This window comes from Anas acuta, chromosome 10 (assembly GCF_963932015.1).
Source record: "Anas acuta chromosome 10, bAnaAcu1.1, whole genome shotgun sequence".
Taxonomy (NCBI): Eukaryota; Metazoa; Chordata; class Aves; order Anseriformes; family Anatidae; genus Anas; species Anas acuta.
Window position 1 is genome coordinate 17,231,476 of NC_088988.1, and position 19,067 is coordinate 17,250,542.

Below are 19,067 nucleotides of genomic sequence, written 5' to 3' on the forward strand. Positions count from 1 at the left end.
GACGCAGCGCGCCGCTGCCCGCCCATTGGCTGCGCGGGCGGGCAGGGGCCGGGCCGGGCGGGCGGAGGGACACGGCGCGGCCGGGCCTGCGGGATGCGGCTGGGGGGGGGCGGGGTCAGACACCACAGGGCGGGGTGGGGCTGCCTCAGGAAACCCCCCCGGTGTCAGTGCGGTGCGGGGCGGGAGCTCCCGCTGATCATTGATTGGGACCCGTGACAGTAGAATTCCCCTTTAAAGCAATACTTAATGTGCAAAGAATTAGTGGTGGTGGAAAAATATCAACATTTACGCGTTATTTTCCTCCGCTGTGCAGCAGGACGGTCAGTAAAACCCAGCTATGCTCTGGTAATCCTCAGGGTGGCCGTCTCTGCACACCCGCTGCATTTTCCCCCATGTGTTGAGCCGCCTTTTATCCTACTGCAAAACGCATCAGTACGTCTGCTCTGAGTCCTGTTATCCCAAATCGTGTGATGTTTACATTTCGGGTATAAATAAATTACATGAGGAACATGACTATAAGTATTAACTATAATCACATACAATGAGAAAAGCTGACAGACATTATAAGAATAAAATATCAAAATATTAGATAGGAATAACTATATATGGTGTACCTAGTAACTCAACAACAAATATTTTAAAATATTTCTCTAGTCCAAGTGATTACGTACTTAACTCTCTTACTTCAGCAGGGAAAATGACCAACATACACCATTTAGAAAATCTGTCCTACAGACAGAAGAGCACTTGTGACATTTAACCCGTGTTAATATCCTATTGACCCATTGGGCTTGCAGTACAGCTCTTGTCTCTCTGACAGACAGCAGATGAAAGACAGACTACGACTGTTATTTACTCTAAAGCTCCTTCGCACTCCTTTAGAAGTAATAAAGGAGTTGTAAAGTGGTAACAGGGCTTTGGCAGTGTAAAATGGGCCTGTTGCATTTCTTTCATGTTAAAAACCCTGTCTGTAACACCAGCACAAGATACTTGCCTTTAAATGGCAAGGTTGTTGTGTTTTTTTTTTTTTTTTAAACTGCACTCTTGATAAAAGAAACGTGTTTTGTAATTTTTAAGTATGGTAAACAAATTCCACTTTCAAAAGACATAGTATCATACAATTAAACATTATATGAATAACATGGAACAGTAGTTTGTGCTATGCCAGGATGCTGTTCCATATATCACAGTACCCCAAAAGTGCAGAATATTCGTACAGAGCAGCTAAGTATTTCTCCCACTTCAAACATGGAAACAGAAGTTACTTATGCTGTTGCATTTGAAAAAAAAAAAAAAAAAAAAAAGGAAAAGTTATTGTAGAAGCATTAAAGATAACATTACAGCACTTTCAAAATATTAGTTGTGTGGTAAAAGAGGACTTGGGTAAATATATTAGGTATTTCTGCCTCCCCTTGCTTTGTTTTGTTTCATTACCAACAGTTCTAATTAATGATTTAGTAAAATAAATAAGGATTAGTTACATAGGTTGGAGCCTGAGAGTGAAAAGCCGTACGGGCCCTAGGAGGGAGCCTGAAGCTGTATTTCATAGGGCTGAAGCTGAAGAGGATTTTGTAACAGAAAGACTACAGCCACATTCTCTTTACTTGAATAGGAGCCTGCTATACCCATTACAGCAGGACAAACCTGGCAGTAAACTGCAGCTTGGGCATAACTTTGGTTTATCGCATCATTTCCCAAGCTGATACCAGCTTTGTGTTCTGTGATTGAATGTTTTTTCTGTCTGGGTTTGTGTAGTCTATCACATTGGGAAAACGTTAACTGCCCAAATCAAGGCAGGATGTTTTACACTGCTGTAGACATCCCTTCTGGTTCTTAAACCATCAAAAGCATGAATGCTGGTCTTGGGATACAGGCATCCTTAATGTGGCACCACAAGACTTGCTCATCTGGTGGCTAATTAGCAAGTTTTAGACATAAGCTTCCAGGGAACTCTTCGTAAAATGGGACCTTCCATCTTAGATATGTATGGAGGACATAACTCGTATGACAACCACTTTTATGCACTGCAGTGTTACAATTTTAACCTTGCCTAGCTCCTGTGTTACTGCAGAGCATTCTTTTTCCATATCCCTCGGTAAATGTGTCTTAATGCTGTGCTCTTTATGTATACCAGACAAAGTCAGTGCCTGCACAGAATACAAACTCTGAGTAAGCCACTGCATGAAAACCCCTTTTCCATCACTGTGACAGAATACGCTTTTTCATAAACGTTTGCCATCATTTTATGAATAGTTAAATAAAATGATGGTGTAAGTGCACTTTCCCATCTCAGAACAGTATGCTGCCATTGTGAAAAATCCCCTTTTCTGCTGCTTAACCCTTTACTCGGTATTTGACTGCTGGAAGTGAAACTAAAAATATGAAGAGAAAGATACTCATTATACATTCTGCTAGCAAACACCACTGTATGTTGTATTTTTTTTTTGTTTTTGTTTTTTAGGTGCTAATCAAGTAGACATAAGAAAAGTAAAATACTGCCAGACTAACAACAGTTGGTCCAGGTAAAGGCTTGGGGCTGTCTGGACAAAACCTGAGCAGATGGGAGCAGGATGGGGAGGAGCAGCCAGGGAGGCCCGCAATGGCTATCACAGCTCCCGAGCATGAGGCCAGCAGTAGCCCTGGGGATGTTCCCTCACCACCAGTTCAGGATCTGCCTGTACCTGCCACAGCTGGCTCTTCTGAGGTAGACAGAATTCCCACATAACACCCTCGATTTGTAAACTGTTCCATATCAGTCAGCCATGTTCATAATAGATTTCACTTTTTTTTTTTTTTAATCATCCAGGTTAATTTGACTAGAAGGTGCTTATTCTGAAATAATTGAACACAGAGGTCATTCTTCATGTACTGAAAAATACACTTTCCTCTTTTTCTTCAGCTTTATCAAGAGCAGGACAATAGCACTAAGCATCACAAAATAATACATTGCTTTTTGGCAACACATAAATTAGCGGATTCTGAATTCAAAGCTCAAATACATCTGTGAACTGTCAGCAGGGGTGAAATGCACTGAAATCCCCCTTGGTTTTTGTTCACAATTGTAACCAAACCCATAAATCTAACTTTAAAGGAATAAGACTTGAGCCAGAAGCCCATGCCTTGTCTACACTTGAAAGAGTTGGCTGGTACAGCTACACCTTAGAGCTGTATTGGCAAGCACAGATTTCTTTTCTGGTGTAACTTAAATCACTTTCCGCATGGAACATGCTAAATGGGCTAAAGGACTCTGCCAATATAACGGCATCTATGCTAGGGGTCTTGCCAGTATGGCTGTAGCTGCATGGGAGTGATTTTTCATCGTTCTGACAGCTATTTTGGCAAAACTTCTACATTTAGACAGAGTCCAAGTTAAAGTTGGCATTGTTCTACGTTGAAAATAAAGCAGAAGAGAGGCATTGGCAGTTTATGGCCCTGGTTTTATATTATTTGAAATTGTTGTTCTAAAGGAATGTGTGGGGCAGGATCCATGTGGTCCTTTGGACGTTTGCCTCCCACATTAGTGCTGCATTAAAATGTCCTGTTTTTTTTCAGTGAGTGAGCTTTGGCAACCAGGAAAATTACATTACTAAAAAAGAGTGTCCATACTATTTATCCCAGAAATAGCTATCCTGGTGTTTTAAAGCAAATTTCCAAAGTGAAGTGAACCACAAAAGGAAGCATCTGGGCCAATGGACATGTGGATTAATGCATCATTCTTTTTTAATTTTGTCCTCAGCTCAACAAAGAATTTAAGTACAGGATTAATTTTAGGCACACACATAAGTCCATTTCAAGTTTAGTCATCATGTCAAATATGATAATGCTCCTTTTTGAACTTCAATTAAGCAGATATTTGAAATTAATCGTATGTTTAAGCACTGTGCAGAATCAGGATTTCTGTCAGAAGGGCAATTTTACATAGAATGAGGCTATTTATTGTGGTACCATCTGCATTTTCTTTCCTGAATTGGATGCTATGGTTGTATTTTAAAGATGTCCTACAGGGCATATTTTTCCACATAAGTGCATTTACATATTTGACTCTTTTCCTCATCTCTTATTCTATAAGTGTGGGTTTGTTTTTTTCTTTGGTCTTTTTTTTTGGGGGGGGGGGGGGGGGGTTGAGGGGGAGGGATGGTGGGAGGATGGTCAGAAATCCACGTGGACAAGTTTTCATTGATTTTGTAATTGCATTTACTGTTGAGCTCTTTCCTCTCCCGCTTTGTGTTTGTGTGTGTAATACTGACATTTGGGTTTGCAAAAGTGCCCTTGTGGCTGGAGCTGCATCACTGCATCTTGTCTGCAGACAACAGCCAGGCTGTTCGAAGTAGATAGGAAATTACATGTGTAATCAGTCAGCACCGAAGCAGTGAGCCAATTGGATGAGGAAGTCTGATTTAATCAAGACTTCTTCCTTCCTTTTTGTAAAACACAGAATGTGCCTGCTAGAAGCACACACAGACATATTTTTCTGCATTTTGAAAATGCAAAGCAGGCCGCTCATGACTTCGTACAGACTACCCATGCACCACAACTAAAATCTCCTTGGCAGTTCCCAGGTGAGTTTTCTGTGCACTTTGGCTTCTGCTGATACTTATAACTCAGTCTGAGTGACATTTACTCTGATACAGAGCAGGAGTGCCTGGCCAAAGTAAAATTGTGTAATTTATCGCAGGTTTCCTTATGTTGTTCTGGACTTTTTTTATATGCAAAAATAAATAGTCTCTTAGTTAAAATTTAACTTTCCCAACTAAAAGTCACTGTAAAGTGTTATGAAGCATGGATAATTTTCAATGCAGATACGTGAAGACTTGTATATTACACCATTCACTTCTGCATCACTCTATATGCAAGTATGTTGTATTGCTCAGATAAATCATGTTTTAAAGTGATATTTATATATGCATACACACAGATATTTATGTATATAAAGTTTATAGATATATAAAGATACATTTATTGAATATAAATGCAACTTTGCTTATTAGGTTATGCCAACTCACAACTAAGAAAAACGTCCTTATTTAAATTTGGCCATTTTCAGATGCCTCATTTAATCTGGTATTTTGAGATTACATTCAAAAAAATATTTGAAAGTTTACAGTCTTGGGATAAACTGTCACAAGGTTTCCCCCTGTACTCGGCTCTGGTGAGGCCGCACCTCGAGTACTGTGTTCAGTTTTGGGCCCCTCGCTACAAGAAGGACATCGAGGTGCTTGAGCGGGTCCAAAGAAGGGCGACGAAGCTGGTGAGGGGCCTGGAGAGCAAGTCCTATGAGGAGCGGCTGAAGGAGCTGGGCTTGTTCAGCCTAGAGAAGAGGAGGCTCAGGGGTGACCTTATTGCTCTGTATAAGTACATTAAAGGAGGCTGTAGCGAGGTGGGGGTTGGCCTGTTCTCCCATGTGCCTGGTGACAGGACGAGGGGGAATGGGCTAAAGTTACGCCAGGGGAGTTTTAGGTTAGATGTTAGGAAGAATTTCTTTACTGAAAGGGTTGTTAGGTACTGGAACGGGCTGCCCAGGGAGGTGGTGGAGTCACCATCCCTGGAAGTCTTCAAAAGACGTTTAGATGTAGAGCTTAGGGATATGGTTTAGTGGGGACTGTTAGTGTTAGGTCAGAGGTTGGACTCGATGATCTTGAGGTCTCTTCCAACCTAGAAAATTCTGTGAAATTCTGTGAAATATCAAAAGGGATAAGCAGATAGAAATAATCGGCCACTCTCACTGTTCAGAAAGGACATCTTGGAAAGTAATAGAAGAACGGTGAGAACTTTTACTCCTTGGTCCAAAGTTCAAAACTATGGGCTTCTATGATGCTCTTCATAATGAGGATGATGATGTATATGTTCTTGTTTATCCAAGCCAGGCAAAGGAAAGGCTGCTGTTAGAGGAAAGCACTTCCATTATTTCCAGTGAGGAAAGTAATTGCTTTTCTTTTTACAGCCTTGTAGTTTGCCAGAAATCAATAGCTGTGCTAAAGGAGTTTCCTCACCTCTGTAACTGGCATTGCATAACTGTGTGGTAGACAAGCGGTGACAAAATGATATGTAGAAACACCTCTGTCCTAAACCCCCTCATTACTTAATAACCTCTCCTTGGGCATTATTTCTACATTTAGGGCAGGGAGAGTGGAACTTTTTTAGAGTAGGTTTTCATGTTATTTGATTTTCACCCATTGGATAAACTGTAAGCAACACCTCTCATGGTAACTAACTGAACACAGCACCCTGGCAAAGTGGTTAGGATGTTCTTAAAACTTTCTAAACTGCTGGTAGAATGCAATGACGTTAGAAGTATTTTATTATTTTTTTTTTTTTTTCATAAAACGTATATCTTAAGGAGACATTTATGTGGCAGAATAGCCAATCCAGTCTATGGAGTAGTAGATTGATTTAAGCATTTTATAAGCACATGGCAAAATATTAGTCCTAGCAGAACAGACTTACAAATCTACTACAAGCACAGTGTATGGACTAAAAGAAGTAAAGGAAGACTGCTTGTGCATAATAATTAGAAACCTCAGTTTGCCTTCCACCTAGCCATTGTCAAACTCAGTTGTTTCTCTCACAGTACAGTGACAAGTCTCTCTGGAGAGAACTTGAAACTGTGAAATTAAACAAAAATATTATGCTGTTTCAGATAGCGCCTTGTTTTGCCTTATAGGCCAACACAGTAATTAAGAACAGATGGTAAGTTCTGGAGTCTTGAGAATGGTAATTTCCAGCAGTATAAGAGAGCCAGGCTGCTAGTTATACTGATAATCTCCCAGATTTGAGTCCACATGAACTAGTACTTGTGAGGTGTGGGGCAAAAAATATATATATAATAAATCAGATTTCAAGAGAAAAAATCAGCTCCCACTGAAGTTTATGGCAAAATTCTCATAGGTAACTAAGGAGCTATGCACCTAATCCTATTTAACATAACTTACCGTGATTTTCATGTTTGATTTTACTCTGCCAAAAAATGTCCAAGTACTTTCAGTGGTAATATTAATAAGAATAGTTCTTCAGTGGTAACTATGTATATATTTCTATTTATTACTTTAGTTTTCATAAAACTACTGTGCCCTCACACATGTTCACAGAAAGCGATGAGCAAGCCAACGAAAAAGATAACCAGACTAGATCCTCTAAAGGCACGCTACTAAGAAATATCCTATTTTTTGTAATCTTTCAGTGACAGCTTTACAATGGAAGAAGACACACACTGCACAGCAGAAAGGGGGCTGTTGGAAGCTGTGAGCAGGATTACTGTGTTTTCTACCACTGCTTCTCCTGATGAAGAACAAAATCAACCTAAAGCTGAAATTTCTTGTCAAGTGAGCAAAGAAAACCCAAAAAGAGATGATCTCCAAGGTTGATGCTATCCTTTCATTTTATTTCTCATGTAGTTATTGACCACTTGTATAAAAACTTCACTTTATTTACTACAATAGTCCAAATTTACATTGCCTACTCCACTGAAAATAACCCTTGATTAAACTTGTAATAATACCGTAGCAATAGCAAAACAGATGCACTTCTTGATACACACACATACAGTTTTCCTTCTAAATCTCTTGTACCTGAAATTTATTCCAGAATAAATTTACACACCCGAGACCAAAATAATGCTCATCAGATGGCCTGTCTTGGGAGCACGCTTTCTGTACATCACAAAATCTGAATTTCTTGGCAGTACCATCAAGGACACCAAGAACTTGATTGAAACTAATCTCAAGCAGTAGTTTCTCACATGCCCAACGAAGAGGCAGCATTGGACTTCTACTATCCCTAAGATTACTGTCACATTATTTAATAAAATGTTAAATATAATTCATAATATATACAATTTCATCAAGATTTTCAGCCTACAAAGCTATCATAAACAGCACCTCTCTCTCCAGAAATAACGTTATTACAGAGATTAAGCCAATCACTGAAGGCCTTGATATTTAGAACTGTATGACCAAACAATTAACAACATGTAAAAGTGGGGCTACTGATGGAGTACTACAGTGCCTTTACATTCCTGTTTCTGCATCAAGCAGTTATCCTCCCATTCACTTCCATTGTCTGCATGTTGCAGGCTGACTTCAGCTGACTGTGTTGACGGAGACATTACTGATAGGAAACTGAGACTGCTGTGCCCACTACTCCGTTTCTTTTACCCACTTTGTTAGGCTGTATGCCACTTGACGAAAACTGTTGTCGCTATATTTCAAAGGCAGAGAAATCACCCTTCTGAAAAGTTTCATCAAATTCCCCTGTAAGCGAACCAGCCAAGCTTCATTTTTACATATGCATATACGGTGGGGATTTTGTGTCTGTGTATGTGACTGTGCGTGGAGGAAGGAAGGGAGGTGCACATACAGATATCACTGTGGCATCACTTCAGCTACAAAAGAAAAGAGGATGTGACAATTCCTCCCTCAGCTAAGCTGGTTATCTGAGTTTCTTCTTTAAGGTTAGGACATTCATGTTTCTCAGCTTTCACCTGTTACTGCACAGTCCCGATATTTGAATATGGTCAGTATTTAAATATATGTCTTAATTTGCATCTGCATTGTATTATCTCATCCTCTGAGCAAGGAAGAAGGCTGGAGAAGCATTTGATTCAAAACAATGAGTCAGAGGGTTTTAGGCCTACTGGGCCTCAGCTGGAATGCTGAGGCCTACCTCCTGCCCGCATGGCACCTGAGGCTACATCCTAGACATACAATACTTCTTGTCAATATTTTTCCATAATAAGTTAAATTTATATTCTGCAGCCAATGTAGTGTCTTTCAAATTTCAGAGCACAACAGCTTTCCTTAGATAACCTGGAGCAGTCTTTATTAGCAGTGGAATCATTCTTTAGGTTTTGCTGTTATGGCAACAGAAATTCTAAGCTCTGCTTTCACAATAAACATGTAGAAGTCTTCTTTTCAAATACAAAGGTTATAATCTGAAATATTTTATATATTGGTTTTAGATTCTAATGCATCCCTAAGTCCCAACTCTTCAATGACCACTAAGGAGCTTCAGGAATACTGGAGGAATGAAAAAAGCCAGTGCATACAGGTCAAACTCCTGTTTGAAATCCCATCAACCAGAATTGTAGAGCACCACTTATCTAAATATGTGGTAAGTGAAAAAATTAATATGTAAGAAGATCATTAATTTTTATTCACTCTACAGGGGTCTACACAGCACACAGCATGAAGGCCTCACTGATGGCCAGGTTCTGCAAGCTGTGATCATACTGAGTAGAGCCTGTTCTCACTGTTCATAAGGGCATAGCTGGTGGTATCTGCCCCTAAAAAAACAAACAAACAAACAAACAACAAAAAAAATCACCCTCTGACAAACCTGCAGCAGTGGGAAAGCAATATCAAGTCAATTAGTTGCTTGAGTATCCTTTACACCCAGAGGCTTGTCAACATTAAAGAAATTCACACAAGTACAAAAATATCAATGCAGTTACACTGGCACTGAGCTAGACTGCTGTAACAGCTGCATGGTATTTATATAACCTCCACATCAGAGATTTATGTTAGCACAAGTGCAAAATTCTTTGATGTAGACAAAATTTAAGACATCCTCCAGCTAGATCTCTTCTGGGATTGTTCCCCTTCCCTACCTAGAGCTCCATTAGATGGAATATTTCTGTCATATTTTTAAGGTGAAGCATAAGTATGAGGGACAGGAACAAGAGAATGGGTTGGATTTTCATACCTTTTCTCACAGCACTGAGACTTAGCGGTTTTTTATTATTCTGATTTTGCTCTTGGACTTCTGGAGGACTGATCTAGAGCAAGTCTTCTTCAATGCTTGTCAGTGAAATTCAGATAGGGTTGTTTTCCTCATTTGCAACAATCTCTGAGATCTGCAGATGAAAAATGCTAACAGTCATACTGGTGACACTGATCCTGGGTGGTACAGCTCGGTAGAATTTAAAGAATTTAAAGCAGGTTCTAGAGATTGTCCAAATATTTTGTTGCACATTATACACACCTATTTTGATGCTACTGTCTTACACACCCTCAAGAGTATCCAAGTTATTGAATAATTAAAAAATATTTTAGTACAGCTGTATGAGGACCAGGTTATCAGTTGGCGTAAGTGCAAGTAGTTAAACCTAGTTGTTAAGTCACAAGCCTAGGCAAAATAATTTACATGACAACAAAATTGAGCCAATTTGAATGACAGTTTAATTAAATGGTATTTCTTCTCTTTCTCATGCACACTACACTCACACAAGAAGTACATGTAAATTATTCACTTAGCTGCCCTTTATAAAATGATAACTTACGATTGCTTTGGATATGCATCAAGAGTATATACACTTTTCAGCAGGGATCATGGCAAAATATAGCAAAACGTCACAGTGCTTAGAAATTAAAAGAGATCAGAGGAGTCAGATCAAATTTAGAAACCTTTCAAGAAATGCCTGTAAAGATCATTTATGAAGATTAATACAGAGAATTTCTCTGTAAGGAAAATCAAGGAAGAGCATCAGAATGACACTAGTGCTAGTACTAGTTTGCACCCTTCTATACCAGCACAGAAAACAATTGGTGCGTGTAAAACTGCTCCAGCTCTTGTATAATTCAGTGGGAAGTTGAATGTGAACATCCAAAAGCCAGCAAGGTCAACAGTCCATGCCCTTAGCTGGTGCAGAATGACACAGCAAAGCAGTGGAGCTCCACTGGTTTATGCATATTAGGTATTTGGCCCTTCTTCAACATTATGGTGCTTGGATCAGGCCCAAAGGAGACTGTATCTGTACAACACAGCTCTCAAGTTTATTTTGCAGCTATTTTGCTAATATCACATTTATTATAGTCATTTTCTTTTCGAGGCCAGAAAAGTGCTGAGGAAGATGGACTTTTGAGAACTGTTAATGTGGGACAGCATTGCTGTTAATGAAGGATTTTGGCTAACAAACACAGATTTTTGTAGAAATGTCACCTTTTTGCAGTATTTATATATGCCAAGAAAGTTTGAACAGGATTTGAACAGGACAATGATTTAAAGGGGAAATGAGACTTTGGATTTGCTCCATCTTATTTTTGCATACACCAAATGTTACTGCCAAATATTCCCTCTTCTTTCACAGCATTAATAAGGCCCCCAAATCCTAGAAATGTCTGATACGAACATAATTTCTGTGTATTACCACCAATGGAAAATACATTAAGTTCAATATTAAGTCTGGGATATCCATTCAGTTCACTGACGATGATTGATTGCAGCAGCCATGGCTATTAGAAGCAAGCATAGCTTCAGAAATGCTCTGTAAGTGATTTTATGTGCTTCAGTCTGCTAGTTCACCATTGTCAGCACTTTGCAGGATGGGATCCATTAGTACTTTGTTTATCTACAACTCATTTACATGCAAAGGCTAAGTATGGTGCCAAAGTCCAAAACAGCTGGAGGGGGGAATTGTTGCTTTGATGGCTACAGATCTCAAAGATCAGCCTTACACTGAGCATACTCTGTAATCCTAGCCAGTGATTAATTTAGAAACTGCACAACAATCCCAAAGAATATACAGGATTATATACATGAAAGTGGTGAAGGAAGGTTTCAGCTGGTGGAATATACAATCACAATCTTCTCAAAGCAGTAACAGACCCAAAACGTGGCTGCACTGGGGCTAGGATGGTCCTTCTCATTTTTGTTTTTCTTTTTTGTTGTGTTTAGATGTATAAAATCATAATTTTGCAGACAGGAAGCTTTGACAGCAACAAGTCTGTAATTGAACGGCGTTATTCAGATTTTGAGAAACTGCACAGAAATCTTCTGGAGGACTTTAGTGAAGAATTGGAAGATGTGACCTTTCCCAAAAAAGCCCTAACAGGGAACTTCACAGAAGAAATAATCAATGAGAGAAAACTAGCCTTTAAGGACTACCTGAGGCGTCTTTATTCTATGAAATATATCCGAAGATCAAAAAAATTTATTGACTTTTTAACAAAGCCAGAGCTTCAGGAAGCATATGGCTGCCTGCGAGGTGGCCACTACACCAAAGCTTTGGAAATCCTTTTAGAAGTCATTGGTCTGCAGGAGAGGCTGACGAGAGGCAACCCTGTCTCAATTGTCCCTACTCTCTGTGCTATTGTGGTGTGCCACAAGGACCTGGACAACCCAGCAAGTGCCTTTGAATATGGAGAAAAAGCTCTATCACGCCTTCAGGTACATAACAGTCACAAGTATTATATTCCCCTGTTAGAAGCAATGATAACTTTGGCATATGAACTTGGAAAGGATTTTTTGTCTTTGCAAGAGAAACTGGAAGAATGGAAGGCAAAAAAAGATCCCGTACGAGTTTTTACCCTGAAAGAACTTGCAGTTCGGGAGTATGTACAATGAATACAAGACATAATTTAATTAAATAGCAAAGCTGCCTGCTCTTTTTCCTGAACACAGTAACTTGAAAGAGTAATAACTGGAAATTACCTGTTAGGGTAACATAACTTTAAACTAGTAGAACAAATATATATATGTCAACATTAGCATATGTTTGAAAATGTTATATTTACTCTACAGATCTGAGAAGCACCTAAGCTTAAGACTTCTGGAAAGAAATTTGTAACTAAAAGTCATTTATAATTTGCTTATTTTGACAATATTTTGAACATAGCCCACTTTGTATGCATGGATAGCTAGAATAGGAAAATGCAATGAATAAAGCACTTAAGAATCTGCAGAATCAGAGGCATTGCTTGCTCTTGGGGAAATTACTTCCTTTCAAGAAGAAAAATATGTAAAGGACACATTTTCAGACACCAAATGTTGTTTTTTACTCTTCCAGCTGAAGCCCAGTCAAACAACATTTTGCGATTTCTGAGAATGCTGAGGTTGGTCCTGTTCCTACTGAAGTCACCTTCTTTGGGGGGAGGAACTGGGGGAAGGTATGCAATCAACTTTGGTAGAAGTAAAAAAAAAAAAAAAAATACAAGTGATGGTCATGCCATCAGAGGTGAGAGAATATGCTTCATTTTCCTTTTGTAGCTGACACAGTTTTATGACTTGCATTGAAGGCATATTCTTGTCTGAGGCAATTTTTAAGAATAGCTCTGATCTGAGTAAAAAATTCATACCACATGCCATGCATAGATAGTGGAAAGGAACCACTGAAGGGTGCTGCTGAGGAGAACATCTGGCTAATATAATGGTAGTATTTAATTCTGATTATCAAGCTGTGGGACACATGATTAATGAGCAATCTATCCTAAGCACATGCTTCTCTGTTGTCTTTCAGAGGTTTATGTAAATTGGACTTTGCCTTAGTTTTACAGCCTGGTACACCATACAACTATCATTTTGGTGGCTCTTCAATATCACATCTAATTCTTTGATGAACCCAATCCACATATATGAATACTACACTTAGCTTGGCCCTAACACTCTTGTGAAAGCTTCCTAACAAATGGAAAAGCCTGTGTTTACCTGCTTCTGTCATTCTCAAAACTTTTCCCATATGCTGGTAATAATCTGGTAAATTAATTGTTAGAAATATTGTAATTAACAGGTTATGCTAGCTTGGGTCATTATTTTCTGCAGAATGTAGTCCACTGAGTATTTCAAGGCCTGTGCTCCAGCTAGAAATACTACATGCACCACAGCTGCATTGTTTATGAATTAAGAATAGCTGTATTAAATTGCCTCCCAGACATATAAAAGAATCAGCCGTTTGAAAATGCGTTCAACCTGAAAAACATTACTGTGCATTGTTACAAGGTGAATGGCTTGGAAAAAATACAGAATCTTAGCAGGGTCTAGAGTGGAAAGTTAATATTTTAAGTAGGTATTAACAGCTAGGCATTAAACTCAAAATATGTGGATTATAATATTTGACATATAATTTTATTTTTTTCTAGTTATATTAAAAGTAAGAGAATTAAGAGTAATTAGGAGACTTAAGGACTAATCTTCCCACAGCACACCATATTGCAGGACAGTCAAAATGGACCAATGGTAACACTTTCTTCTAGGATCACATCTCAATCATTGACAAAGCAGTGACAAAAGAAGCATGCCTGCAGCCTGCACCATGCTCAGGCAGCTTGGAGTTAAGGCAGAAAGGAAGCACGGCCATGACGCTGCTCCACTTCCACAGTAGTTTGTGGTGAAAGACCAGAACAATAGGGAAACAATTTTCCCCCTTTTGTTCCCTCCCCTCATTGTGTGCAACATCCCAGGCACAGCTGCCTTGGATTCTCCTCAGGTTCCTGTGTGAATAGCTAATTGTGTCCACAGACCCTTGTCCTACAGCTGACTACAAGATTTGTGGGTCCATAAGTATATGCTGGCTAGCAAAGACAAGTACCAGGAAAGCAGCACATCAGAGAGATCTTCCTTAACCTTTACTTGTGGTGATGCTGCAACTTTCCATCTCTGAAGGATTAAGTGATCCAAAGCTGACCAATTTTTGTTGGCATGGCAGTGCACATTAAGAATATGAGGTGGTGCAATTTGGCAAAGAGAAAATTTTACATCATCTAAAAGGCACTAAAATAAACTTTGCCAAAAAAAATACTATTTTGGTGGTAAAAGCCAAATTCCTTCTGAGAATGCTTTTCCATATAATATATTAGCAGAGTTATATCAGCAAAATGCTCCTAGAACAAGTCGCTTTGTCCCTATCTACCTAAAGACAGATGTTATTCTCCTCTTTGTATTGTAGGGATAATGAACAAAAAAATACAAGAATGGCGCAAAGAAAGAGCAATGTGCCTGTTGTATAATTTCCCTATACTGAACTTTTTTGATGCAGAGCCCTTTCAGTGCATCTGGGGCAACCCCTTAGCCACACTCAGCTTTTTATCATTCCTCAGAATCCACCTTCAGAGCAACCCAAGAAGAACACACCTTGCTTAAAGGCCTGATTGCAACTTCATCTGCACTGAGACTTCCTCAAAAAGGAAAGTTAGTATGGCGATGGCAGCGAACAGGAACCCAAGGGGCCTGGATTCCACAGACTTCTTTTGAACTTTGCTCAAGTAACTTAACCTCTATTTCCTCATTCAGTACTTCCCCGCTAAAGTTTCCTCAACTAGGTTTTCAGTGGTCACTGAATAAAGAAGCTGTGAAACTTGACCGAATAAGTTAAGACTAATGTTTAGCTTAGAAACACGCATTAAGATGGAGGCAGTTTTGATTTATACAAGACATTTCATTTCTTGAAGATATTCGTGGAACAGAAGAGAATTTAAGAGGCAGTAAATTGTCAAACCTGGATGATTATTGTTGATTGCATAGTTTCTTACTAATGCTGTCTTATTTTAGAATCAGACATTACTTTCCTTATACATTAGAGAAGGTACAAAAGCCTCTATTTACCACAGTGAGGAGATTCTGCCTCATCAGGTCCACAAGGAATCGGCCAGTTCTGATTTCAGACCTACGTACACTCAGAAACTGGTCAGACGTGCCGAAAGAATTCGGTTTTCATTTACTTACATTTCAAAAAGTCAATTTCTCCGTCTTTTTTTTTTGGTTGTTTTGTTTTCACTTAAGTATTGGTAATGGCACCTCTGCTCCCATACTGACCCTTCTATCTTCTACTTGGAATGACAGCCTGAAAGGACCAGGTTCCCTCTGCATGTACATGTGACAGTCTTCCACAATTAAAAACATGTAGCCAGGTAAGCAGGTGCCCTCTTCTATAAAGCTATGCTTTAGCTCTATTTTATCAGTATATTCCAATATATCATCATTACCATTTCACAGCCTGGGAAATGCCGGTACAAATGAGAAAAGTAAATTTCTCAAAGTCTCATACAGTGGTCTAGATTGTTTGGAGAGATAGTTAAGCATCGCTGGCTTTACAGCTTTGCAAAATAGAGACACGCCACAGTTCTACGTTATTAAGTTCATCTTGCATGGTCAACCACAACAAAGTTTTATTTTTGCCTGATATCAGATACATGAGACAGTTGTGCACGATGTCTGTGGAAGGAAAAATACTTGAATAAACCTGTCATATACATTTGAAGAAGTAATAAGTGAATACAGAAAATATTTGATCTGCTATTTTTCATGAAAATACCAAGAGAGAAAGCCTTGTATAAGAGGCTTTTAGAATATATTAAAAATTTCTAAAAAAAAAAAATCATTTTTCATGAGGAAGAACAGAAAAATATATTCAAATGCATTTTCCAGTTTTAAGCAATTCTTAGAACTGCATTATTTCTTTCTCCCTGCTCCTGTACTCTAAGCTAGAAGAACCAGACAGGCACTACAGAGTACCATAGATATTAACAATCCAATATTATCCACTTTCCTCAACATTCAGCATACACAAACAGCACACAATACATCCAAGCTTTCCCATACAATCTTACTCTTCTCGTTGACACTTAGCTCTGAAGCATACAGAAGATAACATCCAAGTATAAATTTACATTTTTTTTCCCAAAAGAAAAGGTCAAAAAACAAAACAAAAAAAAAAAAAAAGAAAAAGAAAAAGAAAATGTTGTCCAACCAACATCTGCCTAGCATGTTTAACAAACCACAGGCTGCATACACACAAGCTAGAAGAAAATTTAAATAAAATCTGGGCAGATCATCTCCAAGAGTCCATGGAGAGTTGTACTACAATCTATTGAGCTTTGCCCCATTTCCATATCAATTATTATATCATTTGGGACATTAAGTAGATAATGCTGTTTACACAACTTTCTAAAATAACTAAAGAAGCCCATGAGGATGCCTAGTTACTTATGAAACATATGCAGACAAGATGCTCTCTGTGCAATGCAGCATCTTGTTTACAGGGAATCCTGTGATCTTTATCACATACTTGTTATTAACTGCTGTTATCTGCTGCATCACTGGAGGATAATATTTGCTTTCCTGAATCTTAATAAGGCTAAATATATTATTGGATTCAACAGATATATACAAGCAGCACAGGAGTCCAGTTCAGGACACAATCTAGAAAGGTTTTGTGCTCAGACAGCTGCTGAGCAAGTCAAATCAAGAATGTTTATTTTCTGATTAGATCAAAGGTGGGAGCAAGATGTGTTGAAAATCTAAACTCAGTTGTAATGGTGTAAAATACCGAATGTCAACTCCCATCTGAATGAGGTGAGAATCCCAAAGAACCAACCTGTTTGCATTAAGATCATATTACAACATACGTTCATCACACTTTGTATTTGCTGTATATACAGATACACAAGGCACTAATTTCATGTCAGAGCAGTGAGAGAGTAACTACAGTGAAATTCCCCACTAAAATTTCAGTGTAACTATACTGAAATTCCCCCTTCTACACTGAAGTTCCCTCTTTACTCGGCTCTGATGAGGCCACACCTCAAGTACTGTGTTCAGTTTTGGGCCCCTCGCTACAAGAAGGACATGGAGGTGCTTGAGCAAGTCCAGAGAAGGGCGACGAAGCTGGTGAGGGGCCTGGAGAACAAGTCCTGTGTGGAGTGGCTGAGGGAGCTGGGCTTGTTCAGCCTGGAGAAGAGGAGGCTCAGGGGTGACCTTATAGCTCTCTACAGGTACCTCAAAGGAGGCTGTAGTGAGGTGGGGTTTGGTCTGCTCTCCCACGTGCCTGGTGAATGGACAAGGGGGAATGGGCTTAAGTTGCACCAGGGGAGTTTTAGGTTGGATGTTAGGAAGAACTTCTTTACCGAAAGGGTTGTTAGACATTGGAACAGGCTGCCCAGGGGAGTGGTGGAGTCACCATCCCTGGAAGTCTTTAAAAGACGTTTAGATGTAGAGCTTAGGGATATGGTTTAGTGGGGACTGTTAGTGTTAGGTCAGAGGTTGGACTCGATGGTCTTGAGGTCTCTTCCAACCTAGAAATTCTGTGAAATTAAATTATTCTGCTCTCAATTACATTATAAGTTCTAATGTCTGTATAAATGTGCACAATCCATGTACATGGTGGATGGATGGGCAGACAGATGAATCAATGAGTGAATGGAGCAGATAGATTTGGGTGTTTTGATGCATAATACTTCCCAAATGTTTCAAGAAACTTATATAAAAGCTACTTTCACAAGGACCATGTGGTTATATATATATATATATATACACACACACATATGTAGCTTTAAATATACTACCTTCTTTTATTAGTAATACATCTGTAAAATTGTGACTATTCAGGCAAGGAAAAAAAATAATGAAAAATAGACTGATGGACAAAACGTTATCTCTCTGCTAACTAATCTCTCTGAACTAGTGTCATCTGAATATTATTTTTTCATTCTGGACACTGTTAGAATACACTCAAACTATGACACCTGAAAGGAAATCCTAAATAATTTTACTGAAAATGCAAAATTTAAATCCTAACCTTTCTTAATTTTTAGAATCTCTGAAAGAGTTGCCTCCTCCCTGACAGCTGGCTACAGGGTCACTAGATGGAGCTGTAGCATTTGCAGGAGCACAGAACCTCAAGCTTAAGAGAATAGAAAATAAACTTTTTGTTTTAAACAAAAAGGTTGAACTATTTGAAAATTAAAAAAAAAAACTCTGAAGTCTAACATTTAAATGTTAATATGATTAAACTAAATATATACGTGTGTGTGTGTGTGAATTCCATTGTGAGTTCAGACTGTAGCACCTAGCTTTCTAGCTGTCCTTCAGGACAATTTAACATACCCCTTTATCAGCCAGCTCTATGAGCTGGCTAGAAAGCTGAAAGAGAAAATGTTCTTGCAGGCTTTTAGACCTGGTGAGTTCAAAGGCAGAGCCACTGCAGCGCCTCAGTTCCTACAGTACCTTTTCCTTCTGATCAAAAGGAACTAAGTAAAACTTGCAACTCTTAAAAGAACTATCAAATAATGGGGGGAGGGAAGTAAAAATAAATGAACCCATAATGCCCTCTGAACAGTACCGGGGAAAGTTTATTGACTCCATTTCAGATAGCTGCGCTCCCAGTGGGAAAATGAGAGCTGATCACATTTTCATCTGACTACTATCAAATATTTTAAAGCATCATTAATTTATTTCCATAAAGGCATAAATATTTCCCGAACACTATGAATACACACCATTTCATTTTGAGCTTTTCCCCCTCGTTGATAATGCAGAAGGTGAAGGAAGACACGATGGCTAAACTTGGATTGCAGTCACCAGTC

The 19,067-nt window shown here is 38.9% G+C and overlaps 1 protein-coding gene and 1 long non-coding RNA gene across 6 annotated transcripts in view; one reads left to right on the top strand and one right to left on the bottom strand.

The window, feature by feature from the left end:
* Nucleotides 1-4,419: 4,419 nt before the first annotated feature.
* SNX20 (sorting nexin 20) lies at nucleotides 4,420-17,462 on the top strand. 3 transcript variants are annotated; one of them, XM_068693554.1, is made up of 6 exons: nucleotides 4,420-4,559; nucleotides 7,178-7,356; nucleotides 8,954-9,105; nucleotides 11,668-12,159; nucleotides 12,779-12,824; nucleotides 13,229-17,461. In XM_068693554.1, the coding sequence occupies exons 2-5, from the start codon at nucleotides 7,191-7,193 to the stop codon at nucleotides 12,812-12,814; spliced, it is 846 nt and encodes a 281-aa protein (XP_068549655.1). In that variant the 5' UTR covers nucleotides 4,420-4,559; nucleotides 7,178-7,190; the 3' UTR covers nucleotides 12,815-12,824; nucleotides 13,229-17,461. The 3 variants fall into 3 exon arrangements, with proteins under 3 accessions (XP_068549655.1, XP_068549654.1, XP_068549653.1); XM_068693553.1 differs by having other exon boundaries at nucleotides 12,779-17,462; XM_068693552.1 differs by lacking the exons at nucleotides 12,779-12,824; nucleotides 13,229-17,461 and having other exon boundaries at nucleotides 11,668-12,738.
* Nucleotides 5,684-19,067, bottom strand: part of LOC137861930 (uncharacterized) — a 28,815-nt gene continuing 15,431 nt past the window's right edge. For 2 of the 3 annotated variants that reach the window (XR_011099932.1, XR_011099928.1), the window contains exon 4: nucleotides 5,684-5,879. This is a non-coding gene — a long non-coding RNA (uncharacterized lncRNA). The remainder of the gene's footprint in view (nucleotides 5,880-19,067) is intronic. The other variant, XR_011099929.1, reaches the window with a different exon arrangement.

Excerpts from the sequence above, each read along its gene's own strand:
- SNX20 (XM_068693552.1), top strand. The coding sequence starts at position 7,191 with ATGGAAGAAGACACACACTGCACAGCAGAAAGGGGGCTGTTGGAAGCT. Across the intron at positions 7,357-8,953 it reads AAAAAGAGATGATCTCCAAG|ATTCTAATGCATCCCTAAGT; the intron begins GTTGATGCTATC and ends TATTGGTTTTAG. Across the intron at positions 9,106-11,667 it reads ACCACTTATCTAAATATGTG|ATGTATAAAATCATAATTTT; the intron begins GTAAGTGAAAAA and ends TGTTGTGTTTAG.